General features: G+C 35.9%; 1 protein-coding gene across 1 annotated transcript in view; it reads left to right on the top strand.

Moving 5' to 3' along the window:
* LOC120525817 (afadin-like) overlaps positions 1-27,376 on the top strand; it is a 365,848-nt gene that overhangs the window by 300,180 nt on the left and 38,292 nt on the right. The window contains 3 exon segments of the mRNA XM_039748422.1: positions 11,142-11,207; positions 15,905-15,978; positions 21,898-22,016. Of these exon segments, the coding sequence (XP_039604356.1) occupies positions 11,142-11,207; positions 15,905-15,978; positions 21,898-22,016 (259 nt within the window).

The following is a 27,376-nucleotide window of genomic DNA, read 5'->3' as shown; positions in this document are numbered from 1 at the left end:
TATATATATATACTGCTCAAAAAAATTAAAGGAACACTTTTTAATCAGAGTATAGCATCAAGTCAATGAAACTTCTGGGATATTAATCTGGTCAGTTAAGTAGCAGAGGGGGTTGTTAATCAGTTTCAGCTGCTGTGGTGTTAATGAAATTAACAACAGGTGCACTAGAGGGGCAACAATGAGATGACCCCCAAAACAGGAATGGTTTAACAGGTGGAAGCCACTGACATTTTTCCCTCATCTTTTCTGACTGTTTTTTTCACTAGTTTTGCATTTCGCTATGGTCAGTGTAACTACTGGTAGCATGAGGCGAAACCTGGACCCTACAGAGGTTGCACAGGAAATCCAACTTCTCCAGGATGGCACATCAATGTGTGTCATTGCCAGAAGGTTTGCAGTGTCTCCCAGCACTGTCTCAAGGGCATGGAGGAGATTCCATGAGACAGGCAGTTAGTCTAGGAGAGCTGGACAGGACCATAGAAGGTCCTTAACCCATCAGCAGGACTGGTATCTCCTTCTTTGGACAAGGACAAACAGGATGAGCATTTCCAGAGCTCTACAAAATGACCTCCAGCAGGCCACTGGTTTGAATGTCTCTGACCAAACAATCAGAAACATACTTCTTGAGGGTGGTCTGAGGGCCCAACGTCCTCTAGTGGGCCCTGTGCTCACAACCCAGCGCAGTGGAGCTCGATCGGCATTTACCATAGAATACCAGAATTGTCAGGTCCACCAATGGCACCCTGTGTTTTTCACAGATGAGAGCAGGTTCACCCTGAGCACATGTGACAGGCGTTGAAGGGTCTGCAGAAGCCATGGAGAATGTTATGCTGTCTGTAACATCATTCGGCATGACCAGTTTGGTGGTGGGTCAGTGATGGTCTGGGGAGGCATATCCATGGAGGGACGCACAGACTTCTACAAGCTAGACAAAGACACCTTGACTGCCATTAGGTATCAGGATGAAATCCTTGGACCCATCGTCAGACCCTACGCTGGTGCAGTAGGTCCTGGTTTCCTCCTAATGCACGACAATGCCCGGCCTCATGTGGCAAGAGTATGCAGGCAGTACCTGGAGGATGAAGGAATTGAAACAATTGAATGGCCTTCACGATCCCCTGACTTAAACCCAATAGCACATCTGTGGGACATTATGTTTCGGTCCATTAGGCGCCGCCAGGTTGCTCCTCAGACTGTACAACAGCTCAGGGATGCCCTCATACAGATCTGGGAGGAAATGCCACAAGACACCATCCGTCGTCTCATTAGGAGCATGCCCCGATGTTGTCAAGCATGCATACAAGCTCGTGGGGGCCACACAAGATACTGAAAAGCATTTTGAGTAGCAGAAATTACGTTTTGAAAAAATGGACTAGCCTGCCACATCTTCATTTCACTCTGATTTTAGGGTGTCTACACAATTGAGCCCTCTGTAGGCAGAAAACTTTTATTTCCATTAAAAGACTTGGCATCCTTTTGTTCCTAAGATCATCACTGACCCACCACCAAACCAGTCATGCTAAACGATGTTACAGGCAGCATAATAATCTCCACGGCTTCTCCTGACCCTTTCACGTCTTTCACATATACTCAGGGTGAACCTGCTCTCATCTGTGAAAAGTACAGGACGCCAGTGGTGGACCTGCCAATTCTGGTATTCTATGGTAAATGCCAATTGAGCTCCCCGGTGCTGTGCAGTGAGCGCAGGGCGCAGTAGACATTTGGGCCCTCAGGCAACCCTCATGAAGTCTGTTTCTGATTGTTTGGTCAGAGACATTCACACCAGTGGCCTGCTGGAGGTCATTTTGTAGGGCTCTGGCAGTGCTCATCCTGTTCCTCCTTGCCCAAAGGAGCAGATACTGGTCCTGCTGATGGGTTATGGACCTTCTTTGGCCCTCTCCAGCTCTCCTAGAGTAACTGCTTGTCTCCTAGAATCTCCTCCATGCCCTTGAGACTGTGCAGGGAGACACAGCAAACCTTCTGGTAATGACACGTATTGATGTGCCATCCTGGAGAAGTTGGACTACCTGTGCAACCTCTGTAGGGTCTAGGTATCACCTCATGCTACCAGTAGTGACACTGACTGTAGCCAAATGCAAAACTAGTGAAGAAACAGTCAGAAAAGATGAGGAGGGAAAAATGTCAGTGGCCTCCACCTGTTAAACCATTCCTGTTTTGGGGGTCATCTCATTGTTGCCCCTCTAGTGCATCTGTTGTTAATTTCATTAACACCATAGCAGCTGAAACTGATTAACAACCCCCTCTGCTACTTAACTAACCAGATTAATATCCCATAAGTTTAATTGCCTTTATGCTATACTCTGATTAAAAAGTGTTCCTTTAATTCTTTTGAGCAGTATATATATATATACACAGCCATTTTAAGATCTCTCCAGAGATGTTCAATCGGATTCAAGTCTGGGCTCTGGCTGGGCCACTCAGGGACATTCACAGAGTTGTCCTGAAGCCACTCCTTTGATATCTTGGCTGTGTTCTTAGGGTCGTTGTCCTGCTGAAAGATGAACCATCCCCCCAGTCTGAGGTCAAGAGCGCTCTGGAGCAAGTTTTCATCCAGAATGTCTATGGTCATTGCTGCAGTCATCTTTCCCTTGGATGGTATTGGCCTGGTGATGAGCGGTGTAGGTTTCCTCCAAACGTGATGCCCGGCATTCACACCAAAGAGTTCAATCTTTGTCTCATCAGACCAAAGAATTTTGTTTCTCATGGTCTGAGAGTTCTTCAGGTGTCTTTTGGCAAACTCCAGGTGGGCTGCCATGTGCCTTTTACTAAGGAGTGGCTTCCTTCTGGCCACTCTACCATACAGGCCTGATTGGTGGATTGCTGCAGAGATGGATGTCCTTCTGGAAGGTTCTCCTCTCTCCACAGAGGACCTCTGGAGCTCTGACAGAGTGACCATCGGGTTCTTGGTCACCTCCCTGACTAAGGCCCTTCTTCCCCGATCGCTCAGTTTAAATGGCCGGCCAGCTCTAGGAAGAGTCCTGGTGGTTTCAAACTTCTTCCACTTACAGATGATGGAGGCCACTGTGCTCATTGGGACCTTCAAAGCAGCAGACCTTTTTCTGTAACCTTCCCCAGATTTGTGCCTCGAGACAATCCTGTCTCGGAGGTCTATAGACAATTCCTTTGACTTCATGCTTGGTTTGTGCTCTGACATGAACTGTCAACTGTGGGACCTTATATAGACAGGTGTGTCCCTTTCCAAATCATGTCCAATCAACTGAATTTACCACAGGTGGACTCTGATTAAGCTGCGGAAACATCTCAAGGATGATCGGGGAAACAGGATGCACCTGAGCTCAATTTTTATTTATTTTTTATTTTTAATAAATTTGCAAAAATCTCAAGTAAACTTTTTTCACGTTGTCATTATGGGGTATTGTGTGTAGAATTCTGAGGGAAAAAAAATGAATTTAATCCATTTTAGAATAAGGCTGTAACATAACAAAATGTGGAAAAAGTTATGTGTTGTGAATACTTTCCGGATGCACTGTATGCGTGTGTGTGTATATATATTTTTTTTATACTAATAAAAGGCAATACCTCACTGACTCGCTCACTCACTGATCACTAATTCTCCAACTTCCCGTGTAGGTAGAAGGCTGAAATTTGGCAGGCTCATTCCTTACAGCTTACTTACAAAAGTTGGGCAGGTTTCATTTTTAAATTCTAAGCGTAATGGTCATAACTGGAAGCTATTTTGTAACCCATATACTGTAATAGACTGCAGCTCGATGGCCGTGGGAGGCAGAGTTGTGTCTCGCATCATCACGCCTCCCATGTAATCACGTGAACTGACTGTGTCTGCAGTATGTAGAGAACAAGGCAGAGCTCCAAAGAGCGCTGAAGAAAAGACGCTTTACACAATTGAGAAGGCAGAAAAAAAATATCAAGCGAGTGACGCATACAAGCATATTCATAAGTACAGCGACTGCGGAAACAAAGCACGGTGTAAACCGTAAGTTAAATTAAGTTTGTAGACACGCTCCTTAAATTATGTTCATAGACAGGCTGCCGCTGGCGTTTGTCATGCCACGACTAGCACGATATTTGCGGGATGAGTGAGTGAGTGAGTCAATGAGGGCTTTGCCTTTTATTAGTATACTAGCAAAATACCCACGCTTCGCAGCGGCGAAGTACTGCATTAAAATTTTTATTAAGAAAAGTAAACCTTTTTAAACTGAGGGAAAATATGCCAATAATTATTTGTTAAGGATCTCTTTGTATGCCATGTTGTCAGTTCGGCCCTCCGGTTGTAACATGACCAAGCTGTGCGCTGAGCTTACTCTTAAGGATGCAACGTACAGTTGGCCATGTGAACAGTAATCTTGTCTCAAATCTCACAGCTTGGATTGCTGCTGTTATAATCGGTTTGAGTTTCATGGTTTGTTTCAATTACGACAGTATTTGCAGGATTTGTTGTGTTGAAGTGACATTTGGCATCTGTCAAGCGTTGTAAGCACACAACCGGTTTCATCGATAAAATCACATACAGCTTTTGAGAGTTTAAACATTCATAAACATCAAAGTGTGCACTACTGAAATCGTCACCTGTGAATCTAAGATGTTTAAGAGGCATTGGCGGTTGTCGAAAGGTGTAAAATATTTGGCCATTTCGGTACACTTGAAAGCAACAACCGAACAATTCAGTGGCAGCCATCAACTCACATGCAGAACCATAGGTGAAGGGCTTAAGCATTTCACTCTTATAGTGCTCCTGTGTAGCATAATTATCTCCTGTACCGTCATCAGTCCACACCTTGAACCTGTCCCAGTCATTCAATATATAAGACACAATGTTCCTCCGGATATCAAGAGTGAGCCTGATATGGCCGTGCAATATGATCATCTCGATAGACATGGTAATGGGGGTTGGAATGATAAAGGAAATGGGTACCTGAGCAATGTAAAGTAAGTGTAATATACCTACACAATAACTATAATTATAATAAACAAACAATAAAACAGGGGAGAAGCCGTGGATTAAACAAAAAGGCTGTAGTTATCAGTAGGAGCGTGAATCCATGGCGAAGCAAGGAAGGGAATGTAGAGACGGGCGGCGGACGGTCTTATATAGGCAGGCAGCCAACAACGTTGGAGGCTTTGGGATGGGGGACCCAACACCGCCTCACACGGCGACCGAGCTGCAGGCTATGGACATATATATGTACGTAAGTAGGATTCAGTTAGCGTTGGGAACCCGCGTACCAAATTTCTTGAAGATGGTCCCATAAGTAACAAAGACTGTTGAAAAGTTCAATATGGCGGCCGACAGTGGCATCATACCACCGAAATAAGTACGTACATTGGTTTCGGTTAGCTCAGGGAAGCCGCCTACCAAATTTCGATAAAATGGGGCTATAAATAAGAAAGTTCAACATGGCGTACGTTGTTGACCGTTATGACCATTACGCGTAGAACTTCGAAATGAAACCTGCTAAACTTTTGTAAGTAAACTGTAAGGTATGAGGCTGCCAAATTTCAGCCTTCTACCTACACAGGAAGTTGGAGGATTAGTGACTTTGGAAAGTTCAATATGGCGGCCGTCAGTGGTGTCATACCAACGAAATAAGTACGGACATCGGTTTCCATTAAAAGTTCAATATGGCGGCCGACAGTGGCATCATTCCACCAAAATAAGTAACAAATTTCAGCCTTCTACCTACACGGGAAGTTGCAGAATTAGTGACGTTGGAAAGTTCAATATGGCGGCTGACAGTGGCGTCATACCACCAAAATAAGTATGTACATTGGTTTCGGTTAGCGCAGGGAAGCCGCCTACAATATTTCGTGAAGATGGGGCCATAAATAAGAAAGTTCAACATGGCGGACGTTGTCGACCGTTATGACCGTTATGTGTAGAATTTCGAAATGAAACCTGCTTAACTTTTGTAAGTATGCTGTAAGGAATAAGCCTGCCAAATTTCAGCTTTCTACCTACATGGGAAGTTGGAGAATTAGTGATGAGTCAGTGAGAGCTTTGCCTTTTATTATTATAGATTTTATATATATATATATATATATGACAGCAACACTCATAACAGTGACAAAATAATTACATTGACAATCATGTTAAGTTATATGTATATATGTGTGTGTGTGTATACACATACATGTGTATATGCACATACTGTACGTGTGTATATGCCCATACGTGTGTGTGTGTGTGTGTGTATATATATATAATATATATATATATATAATATTTATATATTATGTATATGTATGTATATATGTATGTCTATCAGGTTGCTGTGTCTCTGTCAGTCCAATGGATGGTGCATCGCAACACATTAACGCTGCTTTTGTGAATACCGTACCAAATGGCATATATCAGAGACATATGCATTGTATTTGTCATTCCAACAGAGGGCGCATCACAAATGTTTGTAGTAATACATTTTATTGCTACTAATGTTTGTTTGGTGCCATCTGTTGGAATAACGAATGCAATGTTTATTATTACTACAGGCATTTCAAAATACATTCCAATAGATGGTGCAATGCAAGTGTTAACGCTAAGGTCTATGTTGATTAGAGTTAGATTTCAACCTGTCTTAGATGGATGCACGCACACATACTGGTTTAGTATATTGTTACCCAACTGCCATATTCACACAATTATAAAGTCAAATAAAACATCAATAACTTTTTTTATCTCAGTATTTTTATTGAGTTAAGTTTGTTGGCTTAAATGTAAATAAAATATAAATTCTTTTGGAACAATAAACCAGTTTCTCTTACTTGTTAATCTATGTTAATATACATTTAAAATCTTTTTCAACACAGTATTTATTTATATTCACCATCAAAGCATACCAATGATTCAACCTTGTTTATATTTTCCTGCTGGTAAAATTTCTATTTGCATTTGGGTTTTTGTAGCTAGGTCTATAGTTATGTTCTCAGGTAGTTCCTAATAATAAACTCACCACTTTTGAATTGCTTGCATTGGGTATTTCATTTAAAAGTTTATTATTAACTTTCAAGGCTTTCAAGATTTTTCCTCATTGAACAACTCCCTCTCAAATTATATGCTTAAAAAGCAGAACACCATATTATAAGGGGATTAAAAGGAGAGCAGAGAATAATGAAGGCCATCATTGTATAGAATGATGAATATCATCTCCCCTAAGGAATAAATCTATTATTTCTTTAGGGAGTATTAATTCATGAATTTTCATTCACCAAGGTATTCAGTAAATAACATTTATAATCTGTATGAATGTTCTAATAAAAACATGTTTCTATTTATTTCAGCTTGTTATCTGTCCAAACATTCTCCTTTTCAGCATTCATATGTGACTTGGTGGGATCTTTCTGTTTGTTCTGGTAGCAATTCACCACACTATCCACATACCAAGCATTGTTACACATTTACATCTATGCCACCTCTCGTTTCATTACTCATACCGGGACATTGTAATAGGCAATGATATACTATTGCAGTTAGTACTATGTATATTTTCTTTTTGACATTTAGGTTGTGGCATATTTGGGTAGATATCCATATAATAACATATGTACATTTTTGCTTCTATTTTTACTGTAGTTTCTTGTTGCTTTTTAAATACTATAATGCTTTGTCTATTATTTAATGTTGGTTATAGGATGGCTATTTATAGGGTTTTATGAAGAAAGACGACTTAGTCCTAGACCGTGTCAAAATAAATCAGCTATTAAAAATAAATGGATGTATTTGTTTTTGTTCAATTTTAATTTTTTTTAGAAACATAGTAACCATATGAAATTGTACAACTGTGGTGTAATTTATTCATGCAGTATTTGAAAGAACAACCACCAATAATTTTATATAAAATAAAGCAGTCAGAATTTATAATTCTAAATGTTTAGTTAGCCTAAAGTTTCATTAAAAGAAAGATGACAAATTGATCTTCAAGTAACATATTTTTAATATTGTTCCAGGAGGCAGTGGAAACTGCATCCTAAAATATCATGTTTTTAGTTTGTTTTTTTTTTTTGGTTTAGGACTTATAACTTTATTTTAATAAGTAAAACCATTGCCAAAAAAAGTGTAAAGTAGATCAATTCTGGCACCTCTTTTTTATGGGTGTTCAAGAAGTTCACAAGTACTGTTTTCAATACATTTCAGAGACCATGGGGAACAATGAGTCATGTGTTTACTTTCCTTATCATTGGGAATGTTGTTTGAAATAGTTTGTGTCCAAGGCCACACAATCAAGACATAGTGAAGTTTAAAAATTAGGTACAGTTAATGATTAATTGAAGTGGTGTAATATAGTTTATATTCTGAAAAGCCCTTTTTTTCTGTATCCTGAATTTCTTAAACAGCAGTGCAATTCTTAATTTAAATTAATGCTTTCTACCAAAATATAAGCCAGTGAAGTGTTTAGATGCAATGCACCATTTACATGTGCAGTTTTTATTAAGAGTTTATTTGTTTATGAAAAGTCTTGTTTGAATGTCTTATTACTGTCTTATTAACTGGAGTGAAGATGCTGAATAAACCTTAATTCTCAATTCATTAACAGAGCATTCTGTTAAGATTTCTAATTTTTATTAGGTTTTTGTGCACATAAACAAATCAAGAAATTCTCAGCTATAAAGTCATTATGATTATAAGTGACAACAACAGGTTTTCCCTTTAAAAGTAAAGAATACCTAATTTTCCCTTACCCTTCATCTGCAGAGTTCTGTAATTTTCTCTGTTTTCCAACAGCATTATTCTTTCCAAGATGATTAACTTCATATTTCATTCTTTATATATAATACGGTTTATTTTTTAGGTTTTCTTAATTTTTTCACCCTTGTTATGATTATCTTGTCAACAGGGCTATTGCACAATAGCTGTGCTTACAAGTTTGCTAATCAAGATTTTCAGTGGCAGCCTTCATGTACATGATTTTAGTGAGTTGTGGATAGATGCAGCGCACATCTCTTACTAGCTGTCATGTACTGGGATATATACAGTGACTCAGTCATAGCACTCTGCAACTAGCCATGGCAGAAATCAATTAGTAGGATGTTGGGATTAACAACTCTTGTGTGCGACAGTTAGCTACCAATGAAGTACAATACATAAAATGGCAATTGCAAGGAAAGAAGTACAGTCTCTTGTGTTTTTTTCTTGTACCACAAAAAAGCGAAGAAAGGAAAATGAGGGCAGATATTAAAACTGAACTCACCATACCTAAAGAACATATGTATATCCACCTGCAATGTTTTACTGGCTGCCAGTACTTTCATGCCGTAACAGTAACTTTGAACCTGTGCTTAAATGTTGTGACAGATTAATGTAATCGATTGTCCCCCTGTGTTTCCTAGTCCTGTAATCTGACTCAAAGTCATCAAGTTTGAGGCCAGCTTTAGTAGACAACTGCATGCCGCTTGATTTTGTAGACAGTATTACATTGAACCAGATTCATTACTGAAAGAAGAAGCTGAATAGAGTAACTGTTAAAGAAAAACTAGTTAGAAATACAACCTATCAGATGCAACTATCAAGAGAATGAAGGGACTTCATGTATATTAAACACAGTCTCATGGATGTCATGTCACAACTGGCTGGAAATCCTACAAGGCATTTGTTAGTTACTTGCCATATTATTGAAAATCATCAAGGAAAGTTCCAAGTTTGTGTATTATATTTAGAATACACATTTTTTCAAATGGTCATGGTATTACTGATAAGCTGCAGCATTACAGAAATATTTTAGCTTTTTTAAGAAAATACTTTTTCCCAGTTGTACAATGTTTTAATAATAATTCTAGTATACTCTTTATAAATTGTGATGTAACAAAAATTAAACAATATGCTGTTCATATTATTACATATGCAGCTACAACTATAGTGCATTTAATGGTTTTTAGTAATATTTTAATGGAAGTTAAATGTGATTTGAGAGTTCTATACTGCATACAATGATGTAGTGCTTGTCACTGCAAAATTTAATTCCATCTTGTGTGCAAATAAGCCATAACAATTTGATTGGCTGATGACATATTGTTACATTCACTTGGTATTTCTTTATATTTTTGTAGTGCCTCATACTAGTGCACTTTAAAAAATATTACATACTGGTTACATTAAACATATATCTGTGTAGGCTAAATATTGTCAGCATTTTTTCTTGTTTGACTTCTTTGTTTTTGATTTATTGATTTAGATTGTTTGTTAGGGAAGCTATAACTGTAAATGCATTGTAAAGCTTTGTTTATGCCTAGTGCCGGAAACTGCCAGTCTATACTCTAGGCCCCGATGGTCCTAAAATTCAATTCAGGTTGAGCAAATTGATGGGTCAAAATTCAATGCAGTTTGGCGTTTACACTGTGTGACCTAAAGTTTGTTTTTTGTTTTCTTTTAAACTAATTAATTCAAAAGGTAATTGCTATTTTTCAAAAGCTGTGGAAAAGAAAAAATATTATAATTCATTCATCCTTTTTATTAACTCATTTTTTTTTACTGTAGCAGTGTAGTAGAAGGAAAAACCAGTGATAAGAATAAAACCAAAAGATTAACAATAGAGTGTTGGTATTTTCTTGTGATTAGTCACCTAGCAAGAAAATTAACACCTAATGAGTGAGGTAAACTGATACTGGTTACATAGCATCAATGTGACATTACTAATTTATTAGGACTCTATTGTTACCATAGTGAATTGCATTTATTTTCTTGTTATAAGGCTGTCTAGCAAATTCATAAATGTATTTAAACTTCACCAGATGTGGTTAATCTGTAAAATTAAGATTTCCTGATTTATTTATCTTTAGGTACTCAAGTATGCGTTATTGTTTTTTGTGCAGTGATGTTTTTATTTATGGTATATATTTCTAGGAGTTTTAATAGTAGAGCTTGTTTCCAATTCTTCCTTAATTTTCTATTATAGTGTACAAATTTAGGAAAGACAGAAGCAAAATGTTGTTGATTTTTTTATGTTTATTTATTTGGTGACATTCTGTATGACGAAGCTGATGATAGATTACAGGTGATAGACCAAAAATGTGTTTCATAAGGTCCTTTGCCTTTCTTTTGACCTTTCCAACTGTATAAAATTATGTTTGTATAGAGTGGCTAAGTAGTATTTGCATACTGTATCTTCGCTGATGTTTTTTTTTTTTTTAATCTTCTTTTTCTCTCTTAGGGTGCTGGACAGGACAAACTAGGAATCTATATAAAGTCTGTTGTAAAAGGAGGGGCAGCAGACTTGGTGAGTTTCATCTATACTAATAAAAGGCAAAGCCCTCACTCACTCACTCACTCACTGACTCACTCACTCACTCACTCACTGACTCATCACTAATTCTCCAACTTCCCGTGTGGGTGGAAGGCTGAAATTTGGCAGGTTGATTCCTTACAGCTTCCTTACAAAAGTTGGGCAGGTTTTATATCGAAATTCTACGTAATGGTCATACCTGGAAGCTGTTTTCTCCATTTACTGTAATGGAGATGAGCTTTAACGCCGTGGGGGCGGGGTTTCGTGTGACATCATCACGCCTCCCACGTAATCACGCAGTACATAGAAAACCAGGAAGACCTCAAAAAAGCGCTCAAGAAAACATGCATTATATAATTGAGAAGGCAGCGAAACAATAAGAAGCGAGTTCTGCTACTTCGGAAACAAAGCACGATGTAAACCTACACTTTAAATTAAGTTCATAGACAGGCTGCCGCTGGCGTTTGTAATTTAGTGCCTGCCCATAGAAGGCCGTCCGTCAGCGGCAATCCAATAGCAAACTGCCACGGGTAAATATTCACGGGTGAAGGACTGTGCTTATGGAGAGGAAGATGAGATGGTCAGGGTGGTGTTTGACACAAACTCAGCGAAACTGCGAGAGAAAGTTTTAAGTGCCAGGACTAAGGTAACATTAAATAAAGCTATGGACATAGCACGAGATGGCACCAGCACAGCTGGGAACCTTCGATGCAAGTACACCGAGTGGCTCACGTGAACTGGCGCAGTGCACAGATAAAAGCAACAGTTCCAAAGAGCTGAACAAAACCGAATTACACAGTTGAAAAGGCAGCAAAAATATGAAGCGTCTGATAAGCATATTCATAAATGCAGCTACTGTGGAAACAAAGCACACGGTGGAAAAAGTCAATGTCCCGCTAAAGGAAGACAGTGTAAAAAAAACCCGTGCATGCAGTGTGTCAGGTCTCAGATAAAGAAGAAGACGAGCTGTTTATTGATGCAGTAAGAAACGAATCGATGAATGAAACCTGTCATCTTTACAACGATTGACAAACACGGAATGTAACTTGAACACAACACATCGCATAAATACGACCCTGATTGAAAGAAATAATGATAATCAAATCCTTGATGACAGCAACATTCAATAACACTCACAAAACAATTACTGTATATTGACAATCATGTTACGTTATTTTTAAAATGTTCCCTTTTCTTTTCATAACTTCTACTTCTCCACTGCGATACGCTGGTATATATTTAAATGTATATATATACCCCTATCTACAGTACATACTCGATAGACAAGCCACATGCTGTGGCTCAATTGTAGAGTCTTAAGCCTCTAATGCCGACATTCGAGGTTCGATTCCCGAGAGAGGATGCACTGAGTATGTACGCGCGCTACTGATTCATTTTACCTTCGCATCTCCTTGGTTTGGGACGTATGAAAAATATTAGGTTAACGCAGAATCATGTTACGTTATTTTTAAAATGTTTCCCTTTATTAGCACAAGCACAGCTGAGAAGCTTCGATGCATGTACTCCATAACGTTAAAAATAACGCATTTAATCACACTTTCAATTCCAAGCAAACGGGAACTTTTGTCAATGCATCATTTCCTGGTACATCCATTACACTGATGCACACATCACAGCTACAAAAATGTTAGAGTCGGAATAAAGCGCGTTCTACGACTGATCATTTCGACTTCCGCGAAGCCTTGATAAAAGCATGGTTTTGTGCACACTGAAAAGCAAGCAAAATTAGATGCATTACAGAAAGCAGACTTTGTGGCTCTTACTGGGGATCATTGGACTTCCGTGACCGTTAGTAATTCTAATTACATCTAATTACAAAATGTTCAATGATCACACTGTTTTAGCCTAATGTACAAAATAATTTTGGCTAAGGTTACTCAGAGTTTAAAGATTAAGTTGGTCAAATTACCTTTTATGTTTCTGACTTATTTTTTAAGAAGAAAAACTGCACTTTATGTTGAAATTTTGGTTATTATTATTTAAAGACAATACTATTCTGAAAATCTACTTAAAGTACTTAAACTACCACTTTATTTTTAAGTCTGCCCAATTTTAACCAGGGATGATATTTTTGTTTCTGTTTTGAATTCAAATGCAGTTTAAAGGCTTTTTTTCAGAAATTAAAACAGCTTCAGTTTACAATATTCATGTACATGTCTATTATTTGATTCTGTAAGCCCACTAAAACACTTTTAAATTAAAAAAAAACATTTGCGATTTGGGGCAAATTTACGTGCGATTACATACGATTAATCAAGATTAATTCTTACACAGCCTCTAATTAATTGGATTAATTTTTTAATCGAGTCCCACCTAATATATATATATATATGTGGATATATATATGTAGATTTGTATATATAAATGTGTATATACAGTATATATGTAGATATGTATATGTGTATATACAGTATGTATATATATGTATGTGTGTATATGTATATATATATAACTGTGTATATATATGTGTATAGATGTGTATATATATATATATATATTTATATATATATGCCAGCAACACTCATGACAATGACAAAACAATTACATTGTCAATCATGTTACGTTATTATTAAAATGTTTCCTTTTCTTTTTACTTCTCGCTGCCAATCGGGTATTTTGCTATATATATATACAGATATATATATATATATATATATATACAGATATATATATATATACACAGATATATATAAATATATATATACAGATATATATAAATATATATAAATATATATATATATATATATAGATAGGTATGACAACAACACTCAATATCAATGACAAAAAATTACATTAACAATCATCTTACGTTATTTTTAAAATGTTTGCTTTTCATTTTCATAACTTCTTTAACACACTACTTCTCCGCTGCGAAGCGCGGGTATTTTGCTAGTCTTTAATAAAAGAAACCATATAACTGTAGATTAAAAGGCAAATGTATTTGCATTATTATTACCTAGAGTTACTTAGTCAGCAGCTAAACAAATCTTTCAAAGTTACGCCATATTTAATATTAATACAGTGTCTCATTATGTTCTGGACAGTTTGTGGTGAAAGCAAAAACATTAAGCAAACATGCAGATTAACCCTCCACCAGTGCTGCCCAGGAAAAACAAAATAAATATATATATATATATATATATATATATATATATATATATATATATATATATATATATATTTCAATTTATTTATTTATTTTCAAACAATAATTCTATGTTTCTTTCCTGTCCTGTGGCAAGTATTTGGACATTTGGCTGGTGGTGTGAATGTGTAGTGCTTACTTCTCTGTGAAGTGTATGGGTTTCAAGTGTAATCAAACTTGAAAATTACACAGCTGACCTTCAAAAAGAAGCAAGTAATTTGGATGCTAAAAATGAAAGATACATCCATAACAGAAGATCGGAATGTCTATCAAAAAACGAAGTACAGTAATCCCTCCTTGATTGCGGGGGTTGCGTTCCAGAGCCCCCCGCGTTTGGTGAACATCCGCGAAGTAAAAACCATATGTTTGTATGGTTATTTTTATATATTTTAAGCCCTTTGAAACTCTCCCACACTGTTTATAAATAACCTCTGAACCTTTATACAGTAAACCCTTGTTTATTGTGGTTAATCTGCTCCAGACAGAAATGAATTTTCATGAAGTAGGATTCTTTATTTATAAATGTAATATTTTCCCAGTTAGAGCATTGAAAACCTGTTTACAACCTTCTAAATATGTTTTCTTAAAATTATTAGAGCTCTCTAGACATGAAATAACACCCTTTAGTCAAAAGTTTAAACTTCTCCATGACAAGACAAAGATGACAGTTCTTTCTCACAATTAAAAGAATGCAAACATATCTTCCACTTCAAAGTGTGTGTCAGGAGCAGAGAATGTCAGAGAGAGAGAGAAAAGTAAACAATCAAAAATCAATAGGGCTGTTGGGCTTCGTATCTTCTAAGCAAACAGCCCCTCTTCTCACACCGCCTCCGTCAGGAGCAGAGAATGTCAGAGAGAGTGAGAGAGACAGAGAAAAGCACACAATCAAAAATCAATACGGGCTGTTAGAGCTTTTAAGTGTGTGAATCACCGCGCGGGAAGCATATCATATATCAATTGAGGAGTTTTATTTAATACGTAATACGTGCTGTGATTGGGTAGCTTCTCAGCCATCGGCCAATAGCGTCCCTTGTATGAAATCAATTGGGCAAACAAACTGAAGAAGCATGTACCATAAATTAAAAGACCCATTGTCCGCAGAAATCCGCGAACCAGCGAAAAATCCGTGATATATATTTAGATATAAATTTTAAATGCTTACATTTAAAATCCGCGATGGAGTGAAGCCGCGAAAATAGGTATAATTCTAAAGTAATTAATGCTTATATGGACAGAAATGAAATCTCTATATTTATTCTTCATATTCAGTATTTTTAGACTATGCACTAAAAAGAGTAATCTTGTCTTTACTGTCCGTGTACACTTGGGGGAAACCAAAAAAGTAATATGTAAGCATAAATCCTGTATACAGATAAAGGGTCTTACTGGTAGCTTCTCTATGTTTATTTAATTTGGTAGTAGGCGACTTAAGCATCATATCAAAAGCAACCACTTTTAGAAATTATGTTTACTTGTTTTCTTTAGGATTCCTTTTTGGTTAACTATATTGCACTTGTCATTTCAGGATGGTCGTCTAGCAGCAGGTGATCAACTTTTAAGTGTTGATGGAAAGAGCTTAGTAGGACTTTCACAAGAAAGGTATTTTTTAATAATTGATGTACTTTTTGTTAAATAGTATCCAAATGTACTACTTCTTGTTCTACCTTGATATTTTTTGCTATATTCTTAAATATGTAGAATTTTTAACTTTATGTAGATTTTCGTATTGCTCCCATTTCAGTATTCTCCCTCCTTAGATCTCTATTTTTTCTCTAGCCGTCTGGAGTTTTTTTGTTTTTTCTGTCCCCCCTGGCCATTGAACCTTACTCTTATTCAATGTTAATTAATGTACTCTTATTCAATGTTAATTAATGTTGATTTATTTTGTTTTCTTATTGTGTCTGTTATTTTTCTATTCTTTATTATGTAAAGCACTTTGAGCTACTGTTTGTATGAAAATGTGCTATATAAATAAATGTTGTTGTTTTTAATTCTTTGTTTATTATGATAAAATTGGTTGCCATTTGTCAAATTGAAAAATTTGTAATGTCAAAGAAAAAGTAAACTTATATGGTACGTCCTAAATTAATTACAAACAATTTAGGAGTGATTTGCATATTTATCATCTTTGCCATGACACATAAAGAACATAAGTTCTAGTGAAAGCAAATGTATTTAAAAATCATCAGTTAAAGTACACCTGTTTTCAGAGAAGTTGTTTCCCATTAGTTCACATTAAAATACATCTATCTTTGGAAATACCAAGTTGATTATTACATTTTCAGTTTGAACCCAAGGTGATTAATATAAAATTACATCAAAAAGACTTAAGATTCTAAACATTTCCAGAATAAGGAAAATTTTAAATACATTGGTAAGGCATTGAAAATTCCCAAAGTAGAGTCAAGTCTTTTATGAAAAAAAAGAAAACTTGGAACCACAATATACATCTCTCTATTACAAAAAAAAAACTTGTGACGAGACGTGATCTTTTGAAGAGAGATAGAGAGACACTTGCACGTCCCGCAACACCATCAAGTCACGTTATACTGACATCTTTTGGAAGCAATTCATGCTGTATTTTTGCTGTAATTTTTTCAAACAAGAAAACATTCATCTAACCTCTCAGTGGTTGGCACGCCCTACTTACAGCCATTTTGAAACAAGAGCATGGTCATCTAACTGCTCAGTTACATTATTAATGTGTATCTAGTCGAAGCTAATTGTCTTTTCTTTATTAAATCGAATCAAGCAAAACTTAGAACGAAACATATGCAAGGTCTCATTGATCATGTTCAAAATTGAAATATCAATAGTTCAGACAAATTCAAAATAGGTAAAGCAAGTAACATTACCATCATCATATCAAGGTAGTCCAAGAGCATTGCAACAGTTATATCATGATGGAATGACAATATCCCAAACTGTTGATCAGCCAGATTTATTTATATCAATGATGTGTAATCCACAATGGCCAGAAATCTGCAGATTCTTGAGAACAATGCCACCAGCTACATCAGTTCTGGATATTCCCACTTTCATAAGTAAATTGTTTTATCAGAAAGTCTTATTTTTATTGAATGAACTCGAAATGGTGTGGTCAGTCAAATCAGAGCCTACATGTACACGATCGAATTTCAAAAACGGGGTTTGCCTCACATGCATTTATTGGTTACTTTGCAAAATAAATTACAGTGCATCCGGAAAGTATTCACAGCACATCACTTTTTCAAAATTTTGTTATGTTACAGCCTTATTCCAAAATACAGTAATCCCTCACTATACCTCGCTTCGACTTTCGCAGCTTCAATCTAGCGCGGATTTTAAATGTAAGCGCATCTAAATATATATCACAGATTTTTTGCTGGTTCACCGCTTTCTGCGGACAATGGGTCTTTTAATTTAGGTTACATGCTTCCTCAGTTTGATTGCCCAGTTGATTTCATACAAGGGATGCTATTGGCTGTTGTCTTAGAAGCTACCCAATCAGAGCATGTATTACATATTAACTAAAACTCCTCAATGCTATAAAATATGCTTCCCGCGCGGTGCTTGTTTGCTTCTCTCTATCTTTTTCACTCTCTCTGCCTGACGGAGGGGGTGTGAGCAGAGGGGCTCTTTGCACAGAGGACACGGACGCTCCTCTACAAAATGCTGCTTTATCGCGGTGCTTCTGTATACTTAAAAGCACGTATTGATTTTTTGATTGTTTGCTTTTCTTTGCGAGCGCTCTCTTTGACATCCTCTGCTCCTGACGGCGCTCCTTTATGATGGCGCTCCTTTGAAGATGATATGTTTGCTTTCTTTTAATTGTGAGAAAGAACTATCATCTCTGTCTTGTAATGGAGCACAGTTTAAACGTTTGACTAAAGGGTGTTATTTCATGTCTAGAGGGCTTAAATAATGTTAACAGGGTGGGAGAGTTTATAAGGGCTTAAAATATATAAAAATAACCATACAAACATATGGTTTCTACTTCGCGGATTTTCACCTATCGGGGGTCTGGAACGCAACCCCCGCGATCGAGGAGGGATTACTGTAGATTAAATTCATTTTTTCCTCAGAATTCTACACACAACACCCCATAATGACAACGTGAAAAAAGTTTACTTAAGGTTTTTGCAAATTTATTAAAAATAAAAAAACTGAGAAATCACATGTATATAAGTATTCACAGCCTTTGCTCAGTACTTTGTCGATGCACCTTTGGCAGCAATTACAGCCTCAAGTCTTTTTGAATATGATGCCACAAGCTTGGCACACCTATCCGTGACCAGTTTCGCCCATTCCTCTTTGCAGCACCTCTCAAGCTCCTTCAGGTTGGATGGGAAGCGTCGGTGCACAGCTATTTTAAGATCTATCTAGAGCTGTTTAATCGGGTTCAAGTCTGGGCTCTGGCTGGGCCACTCAAGGACATTCACAGAGTTGTCCTAAAGCCACTCCTTTGGTATCTTGGCTGTGTGCTTAGGGTCGTTGACCTGCTGAAAGATGAACCGTCGCCCCAGTCTGAGGTCAAGAGCACTCTGGAGCAGGTTTTCATCCAGGGTGTCTCTGTACATAGCTGCAGTCATCTTTCCCTTTATCCTGACTAGTCTCCCAGTTCCTGCCGCTGATAAACTTTGCCACAGCATGATGCTGCCATCACCATGCTTCACTGTAGGGATGGTATTGGCCTGGTGATGAGCGGTGCCTGTTTTTTTCCAAACATGACGCCTGGCATTCACACCAAAGAGTTCAATCTTTGTCTCATCAGACCAGAGAATTTTGTTTCTCATGGTCTGAGAGTCCTTCAGGTGCCTTTTGGCAAACTCTAGGTGGGCTGCCATGTGCCTTTTACTAAGGAGTGGCTTCTGTCTGGCCACTCTACCATACATGCCTGATAGGTGGATTGGTGCAGAGATGGTTGTGCTTCTGGAAGGTTCTCCTCTCTCCACAGAGGACCTCTAGAGCTCTGACAGAGTGACCATCGGGTTCTTGGTCACCTCCCAGACTAAGGCCCTTCTCCCTCGATCACTCAGTTTAGTTGGCCGGCCAGCTCTAGGAAGAGTCCTGGTGGTTTTGAAGGCCACTGTGCTGATTGGGACCTTCAAAGCAGCAGAAAGTTTTCTGTAACCTTCCTCAGATTTGTGCCTCGAGACAATCCTGTCTCTACAGACAATTCCTTTGACTTCATAAAAATTATATCAGAAAAGTTAATTCCAAATATTGTTTTTACTGAGGTTTTAAAGTTAAAATGAACATGCGTATGTAAAAATTCCCATGAAAAAAACAATCTCTTTAAATTGTATTTCTCGAAAAACAAACCTGGGGGTTGGTGAGCAGGGGGCAAAGCCCCCTAGTTTATTAAAAAAAAAAAATCGACTGCATACCAATACAGAATAACATGGAGTGTAGGCATGTAGTTAGGTGGTTCATCTACTTTGGGAGCTATGAAGAATTATTCTTATACATTTGCAGTGAGATAAACTATTGATATTACTATTATTACCTGAACGTTTTTGAAATGTAAACTTACAAAATCTTACATTGTCTGTCTGTCTTACATATTACTCGAAGACAGTACATGATAGATCACTTACCACATGATAATGTCTAAATTGACATATTCACAAGGGTAACAAGATTTTCAGGTATTGAAGTTACTGGCTACAGAGGAACTTATTTTCAATATTACTTTGTTAATATGCTGTATGTAATATAGACAGGGATCCTGAAATACTTTATTTTACAATAAAGAAATTTGTTTTTTAAATTCGAAACTTTTTATTCAATTACAGTGTACAGTGCTTCAGTATTTAGTTCAGATACCTATATATGGCCATTTATCATCCATAAATAGTGTGGAATATTTGGAATAATGTTGAAGAAGGCAGATATTAAAGGGTTCTAGACAAAGCATGTATTTTTGAGAAACATATGATGAAACAATAAAGGAGTGGCTTTCTTCTCCAGAGAAAACTGATTTGCAATCAGTGGTGTAGGAATGCATTCGTGAAAAGAAGACACTTGTTCATTTCAAGAGGAAGTTATGCACAGTGTCATAAATACAGCATGATCAAAGAGAGAACTACAGAGGTTGATCCAACAATCAGCTTCTCAGAGGAAAATACCGATAATGTTAAGGAGGCAGAGTTCAGTGTTTTAGTGAAATTCAGTTGGAAACAGATGTTACATTTTAGGTTGAAGGCTTAATGAAAGCAGTGCATACAGAACTTTTAGACAGGAAAAGATGGATTCACGATGTCATTACAGTAAAAGCTTGATCTACACTAAGTAAATAATTATCATAAACTTTAATTCTTCACAACAAGTTTGATTTCAGTTTTTTTCTCATTTTTCCAAATGTGCTTGAAAAGGTGGTAAAATGTAGCTGTGGTAATGCACCCTTATTAAGTGGGCCAATATGAATTTAGTGTTTACAATTGATGTGTCATCTTTTTTCTTTTGCTGATATTTGGATCTCTTATTAGAACACATTTGTTTACAGACAAATAAAATGTAAGGTTGGTATCTTAATATCAAAAAGTGTCCATTTTCAAAAATGTTCTTTGCACAAACCATATTATTTGTATTTTTCGTGTAATTGTAGATCTACTTTTTGGAAGAAAGCATATGATCATTTTATTTAGTTGTATTGTAATATTGATAATTTTCCTTTTTTATCATTTCTTTCTTACTATAATGCGTTGCATGAGTTGTATTCAAACATTCTGCAACAAAATCACACACTTTCTCATTTTGTAACATAACACAAGAATGCATTTCATAATACTTTCAATATCAAATGGGGGTATGGATCTGGGGGGACTGTTTGGTTCAAAATTTAATACTATACAATTAGGCTATGTTTACAAGTTTTCTATGTATACATGGTTTCTGACTATAAATGTTTTCTCTTCTGTGTAACAAAACAAAAGAATTGGTAATACAATCCCTAAATATAACCTGAATTTCACAATTAAAACTGTACAGCTTGTTTATTCTTTAGTAACTCAGTTCCCTTGATCTCCTGTTCTTTATATTGCTATGTAATTATTTACAGTAGACTTTGGGGTGGCATAGTGTTGTAATGATTAGCACTGCTGCCTCTCATATCCAGTATTCTGGGTTTGAATTCTGCAGTCATTTTCCGTTTGGAGAATGCATGTTTTCCTCAATATCTGTACTCCAGTTTTCCTTCCACATCCTAATAACGTGCTAGTTAGGTTAATTGGAAACTCTAATTGGCCCCCCCTCTGAGTGATTGTGGCTGTGTGTGCACGTGTATGTGTGTGTCTCTGTGACAGATTGGCATACTGTATGGCTTTGTTTCCCAGTCTGTGCCCAGTGTTGTTAGAATGATAGATCCTGGAATCTCACACTCCTAAACTGAATTAAGCATTATGTGTATGCTAGATGTTTAGCTTGACTTTTGACTGACTTCTAAATTGATCTAACATTCATTTTTTTAACTTCAAATGCTTAAAAAAACATCTAGATAGAACAATTCACTCAGTGTAATTGTCTTTTATCTTTTAGGGCAGCTGAACTAATGACTCGGACTGGCTCTGTAGTAACATTAGAGGTAGCGAAGCAGGGAGCAATTTACCACGGATTAGCAACACTACTTAATCAACCATCCCCAATGATGCAGAGGGGTAAGAAATACTTGTTTTTGGAAAACTAATTGTTAAATAATATAGTGCTTAATGTTAAAATTAAGAGCCTCAGGAAAAATTTCAGCTTAAAATAATTGTCTCTTTTAGGACTGTAACATTGTGGGTTATAGCTTGATGAATTAAGAGGGTTATTTTGAAGTCCTTTGTGGTCTACTAAATGAACCTTGTGATATGGAATAATAATTAATGGATCTATTTTTCTTAAGAAATTCTTTGTTTTTGTTTTTTTTTTTTTTTAAGAAATTACGTTCTTTTTCTTTGATCCTTGTAGGATGAATGTATTTTATATGTTTATACTAGTTCACCCTTCATCCTGTACAGTGCCTTTAACATGATTAAAAGTCAAGCTACAACCTAAATTTTGTATATTTTTTGTAGTGTTGTAATAGTTTCTTTCTCTAAAAAGTATTCACTCTTCAGCCCAGAGAAGAGTCAGAAGTTGTAGTTTTGTTTTATACATGTATTGTTAATGTGTTATTTTTCCCTTGATTAGTAAATTGTGCTCAAATTTAAATTGATAAGAATATTTCTGATTATGGAGCAGAAAAGCATTAATATGTATAATTGAAACTCACAAAATACTTAAATGTTATACCTCTTGAGTTTACTACAAAGTATACACGTTGCAATTTTCATATTTTTGCTTTTTTCCGTATTTCATATCATGTAATAGGATTCAAGCTTAGGTCCGGACTGTTTCATGTGCTGATATTCATCTGTTTGTTCTGAAGCTATCGGTTTTCCTATTAATACATGCTTGGCATCATCTATCCTCTTCATACTTGCAGTCCATTCCATGACATTTAGATGTCCGTTTTTAGACATTATATAAAGCCTATATTAGCTTGTTTTGTGTTCTTTTTTCTGTTAGGCCTGGCAATATATTCTTCTTGCTACAAAGAAACATAAAATAGGGTTTTGAAATCCAGTGTATACTGCTACTAATAACTTAGCAGTAAAATTATAGAGGTCTAATGCTTTGGATATTGTTGTTAAATGCATGCTCTAATTAGAATTGGCCGCAGAAATTTTGCACTTTTAATGTTACTGTCATCCATCAGTAGTGAGTCATATGCCAATAATTAGCCATGTTATCCATGATACAGTAGATATTCAAAGCTTTTTAGGCCTTTGCTTCAGTTTTTATGTTAAAGTTCCTTACAAAAAATGCTTAGTTTTACCTTAAGCCCTGTAAAATGGCAAAATGTAAATCTCCCTGATCATTTAATCTAGTTGTAATCCAGTAATTAAAAAAAGTAAATGATTATAAATCGTCATGGTCTTATAAGTCATATTGAATAAAGACATTTCCACACTTAATGTTTCAAAACCAGTAGACAAAAAACAAAAGCTAATCTTTTTAAAAAATAAATTAATTAATAAAATTTAAAAAAAATATATATATATATATATATATATATATATATATATATATATAAAAATGAAATGGTACCAGCATTTAGATTGCAAAAACCCACATTTTTAATGTTTTTTAGTTGCATAACAACCCATAATTTAATTTCGTTCTGTAAATTTTACTGATTATGAGAAATGGTTGCCTTCTAAAAGCCTGAATTAATGGCCTGTAGTCAGTAGTAGATATGGTAGCTTGTTTTCCTAAAGAGGTTTCCTTTTATACTTAAAATGATAGAGTGCAGCTCAGAATCAAGGTGAATTTTCCCTACTAATATTAAACAAGGAGAAATTATAATATTCCACTCTGTCTTAATATTTATTTTGTAGTTAAAAGCATATACAGCACATGTTCTGCCCACAGTGGAAAATAAATCATGTATTACCAGGCTGTGTCCTTGATATTTAAAGAAAATCATATTCATATTAAACCATACAAGTAAACTTTAAGTTGTGTAAAGATACAGTATGTCTTTTCACCTTTAGTATTGCATTTTTGAATTAGACCACTTTATGTTTACTTTTATCATTATTATTATTATTAAGCAAATTGTTATCCTTATTAAGCAAATGTAAAGCAGTTTTTTCAGACATTTATTATTGAGTGTGTTTTCATGTTCTTTTATCTGTTAACCCAATACAACTTACTTAAAGGAATGCTCCACTCAATAACAATTATTTATACTGTGATAGGCCTGTCTTCCTGTCAGTCTGTGTTTCTGTCTGTCTATCCATCCATCCATCCACATTAAAAATCTCTGCCATCCTGGAACTGATTTTTATGGAAATCTGGCACACTTAATTTTAAAAGAAATCTGTTGAGGCAGTTTAATTTTCATTGAGATATCTCAAACAGATCACACTGTAAATAGATTTAATATTTCAAAATCTTCCATTAAAAAGCACTGGTGAATATGCAATCTTATAAAACAGAGAAACACTTCTCATTTCACAGAGAAGTTACTTCTGGAAATGAATGGAAGTAGAAAGCAATTCTCTAAGCATATATAAAACTGAATTAACATTATCTGTAAATTATTATCATAAAGAACCTAATTATCAACCTGCAGTTAAACAGTGTTTCAACTAATTAATTACATAGAAAAGGCACAGCAACTCTTGGTTAAAATTAAAACACATGTGTTTAGAAAGGCAGCTGTGGTTGAAATGTGGACAAAATATTGGAATCACTGGGCATGTAACAAGGACTACCCTGTAGTATACTGTTTCTACTGTACAAATGAGGCTGATTGTGCCATAGACACAAGGATGGAGCAGAACTGCAGATTGCACCATGCTCAAAAGAATTGCTTAGCCGAAAAACATAAGCTAAAGACTAAGCTAGGGTTACAATTTATCTCTGTCTGAAGAGTTTCTTTTGTTACTGTGTATCTTAAGACTGAATTTAAAATCATTAGGATTAGTGCCACATTTGGTATTCCTATTATACAATAAATCAGTTCCCTTCCAAGTTCTTATTTATATAATTTTAATGGGTTTTAACTGACATTTATAGTTAGATGGGGCAAAATTTCAGTTACTCACCCACCCTCCACCACTAACACTCATTAGTCGGAAAACAAGACACAATCTAATGAGTTTATGGATGCTTCACCAATACCATAGCTATATAACCTTAGTACAGAGGAACTGTCAGTATCTCTGGATTCTATAAACTCACTACAAAGCGGGAAAGCAGCAGGCCCTGATAGTTACTCAGTGGAATTTTATTTAAAAAAAAAAATTCAAATAAGTTAGCTCCACTATTATTAGCAACATTTATATAAGCTACAGAGAACAAAATTCTACCTCAGACTTTTCGCCATATCTTAATTACCAACAAATGAGGACTAATTACAATGTGCATTATACCAACCAATTTCATTTCTGAATAATGATGTTAAGATATTCTCCACTATCCAAAGTTGTAGCTAGAAGAATTGAGAAAGAGTTTCCTCCTGTAATATCACAAGACCAAACAGGATTTATTAAAGGCAGACACTTAGCTTCTAACTTTTGGCATATGTTTAATGTAATATACAGTGCTTAGCCATAAAATCTTAATACACCATAGATCTTATTATCTTTGGATGCAGAAAAAGTGATATAATGAAATATAGTTGATATAATTCAGTGGATCTACTATTCACCACATTGTACAAATTAAGATTTGGCCCAAATATATATGCATGGATAAAACTACTTTATACAAACCCAGTTCCTGTGTCTGTATTAATAACATCTCAAGCTACTTCAAATTTGAAAGTGGTACTCGACAAGGATGCCCTCTATCACCATTGTTTTTTTGCAGCTGCCATTGGCCATTCATTTTTAAAATGCTTTAGTGATAAAGGAGATTATCAGAGAAGGATTTGAACAGAAAAAATCACTATATGCAGATAATGTGGTACTGTATATATCATACTCACAAACAAACAACCTTACCTGTAGTTCTTAATGCACTTGGAGAATTTCAAAAGATTTCTGGACTCAGAATCAATTTAAATAAAAGTGTTATTTTTAACACTAGACTGGACATCTATCAATTTATTTTATCAAAACAGTTTAAATATCCAGGTGTAGACATCACAAATAAATGTAAAGATCTTTTTCAATACAATTTTGCTATCAGCTTGGAAAAAATCAAGCAAGATGTGAGAAGATGGTCTATCCTCCTTTCTCACATTAGCAGGGCAAATCAATACTGTCAAGATGAACATTCTTCCCTAACTTCATTTTCTATTTCAGTGCATCCCTACTTTATTTACATTAACAAATTGTTCTTTAAGAAATTAAATTCAGTTATTACCTTATTTATTTAGAATTTAAGATCTCCATGCACTCATAAGGCAACTCTGTAAAGAACTAAAGCAGAAGAGGGCATGGCACTACCTAGCCTTCAATTTTATTACTGGACGGCAAATATACAAGACCTTGGACATACATATACATATTGATGAATGACCACAAGCCTAGTCTCCAATAGAAATAAAATCTTGCTGTACATCTTTAAATGCCCGGCTTTGTGCCCCAGTAAATACAAATTATCATCAATATACCAATAATCCAGTTGTTCATCAATTACTCAGAATATGGAACCAATGCAGGAAGCACTCTAAGGCTAAGGAAGCTTTTATATTTTGCACCTTTACATGATAATCACGTTTTTCTACCCCCTCAGACCTGCATAGTATTTAATCTTTGGAAACCGTCCAGGTTTAAAACACTTAGAGAATTGTATATCGATAACTTCTTTGCATAAAATGAACAATTATGCATCAAATTTGACTTCTTACCAATGCAATATTTCCAGTACTTTCAAATCAGAAACTTTGCTAAAAGGAACCTACCCAATTTTCTACACTTCCCTACCATTTCTATTCCAGAAGAAATACTGATCAGTCTTTAAGACTCAGACAGCAACTCAATAATATATAAAAGGTATTCAAGTCTCTTCCATTCAAAGATCCTTGAGCATGGTGGGGAAAGTATCTTTCACTTAATATCTCAGAAAAGCAGGGGAATGCAGCAATGCATTGAATACACTCTAGCTCCACATGTGCAAAGTATTCAATCATTCAACTTAAAATCTTTCATCAGTCACATTTATCTCACTTACAATTGTCCAAAATGTGTTTAGGCCATGATCCAACCTGCAAACATTGGAGTCTGGCTTCACTCTCACTGGGCCACATGTTTTGAAAGTGCACAAAGTTAATATAATTTTGAACAAAAATCTTTGAATGTCTGTAAGATAGCCTTGGTGCCACAATCACTCCTAACCCATTAACAGCTGTGTTTTGTGAACACTCAGATGGGCATAAAGTAGAGAAGGACAAATTGACTGTAATTGCTTATACCACATTAGTAGCACGTAGGCTTTTCTTGCTCAACTTCAAGAACCCCAACACAGCTGTTATAAGTCC

The sequence above is a fragment of the Polypterus senegalus genome, chromosome 3 (genome assembly GCF_016835505.1).
Source record: "Polypterus senegalus isolate Bchr_013 chromosome 3, ASM1683550v1, whole genome shotgun sequence".
Lineage (NCBI taxonomy): Eukaryota > Metazoa > Chordata > Cladistia > Polypteriformes > Polypteridae > Polypterus > Polypterus senegalus.
The sequence above is the reverse complement of the archived record's forward strand: the minus strand, read 5'-3'. Positions and strand labels throughout refer to the sequence as shown.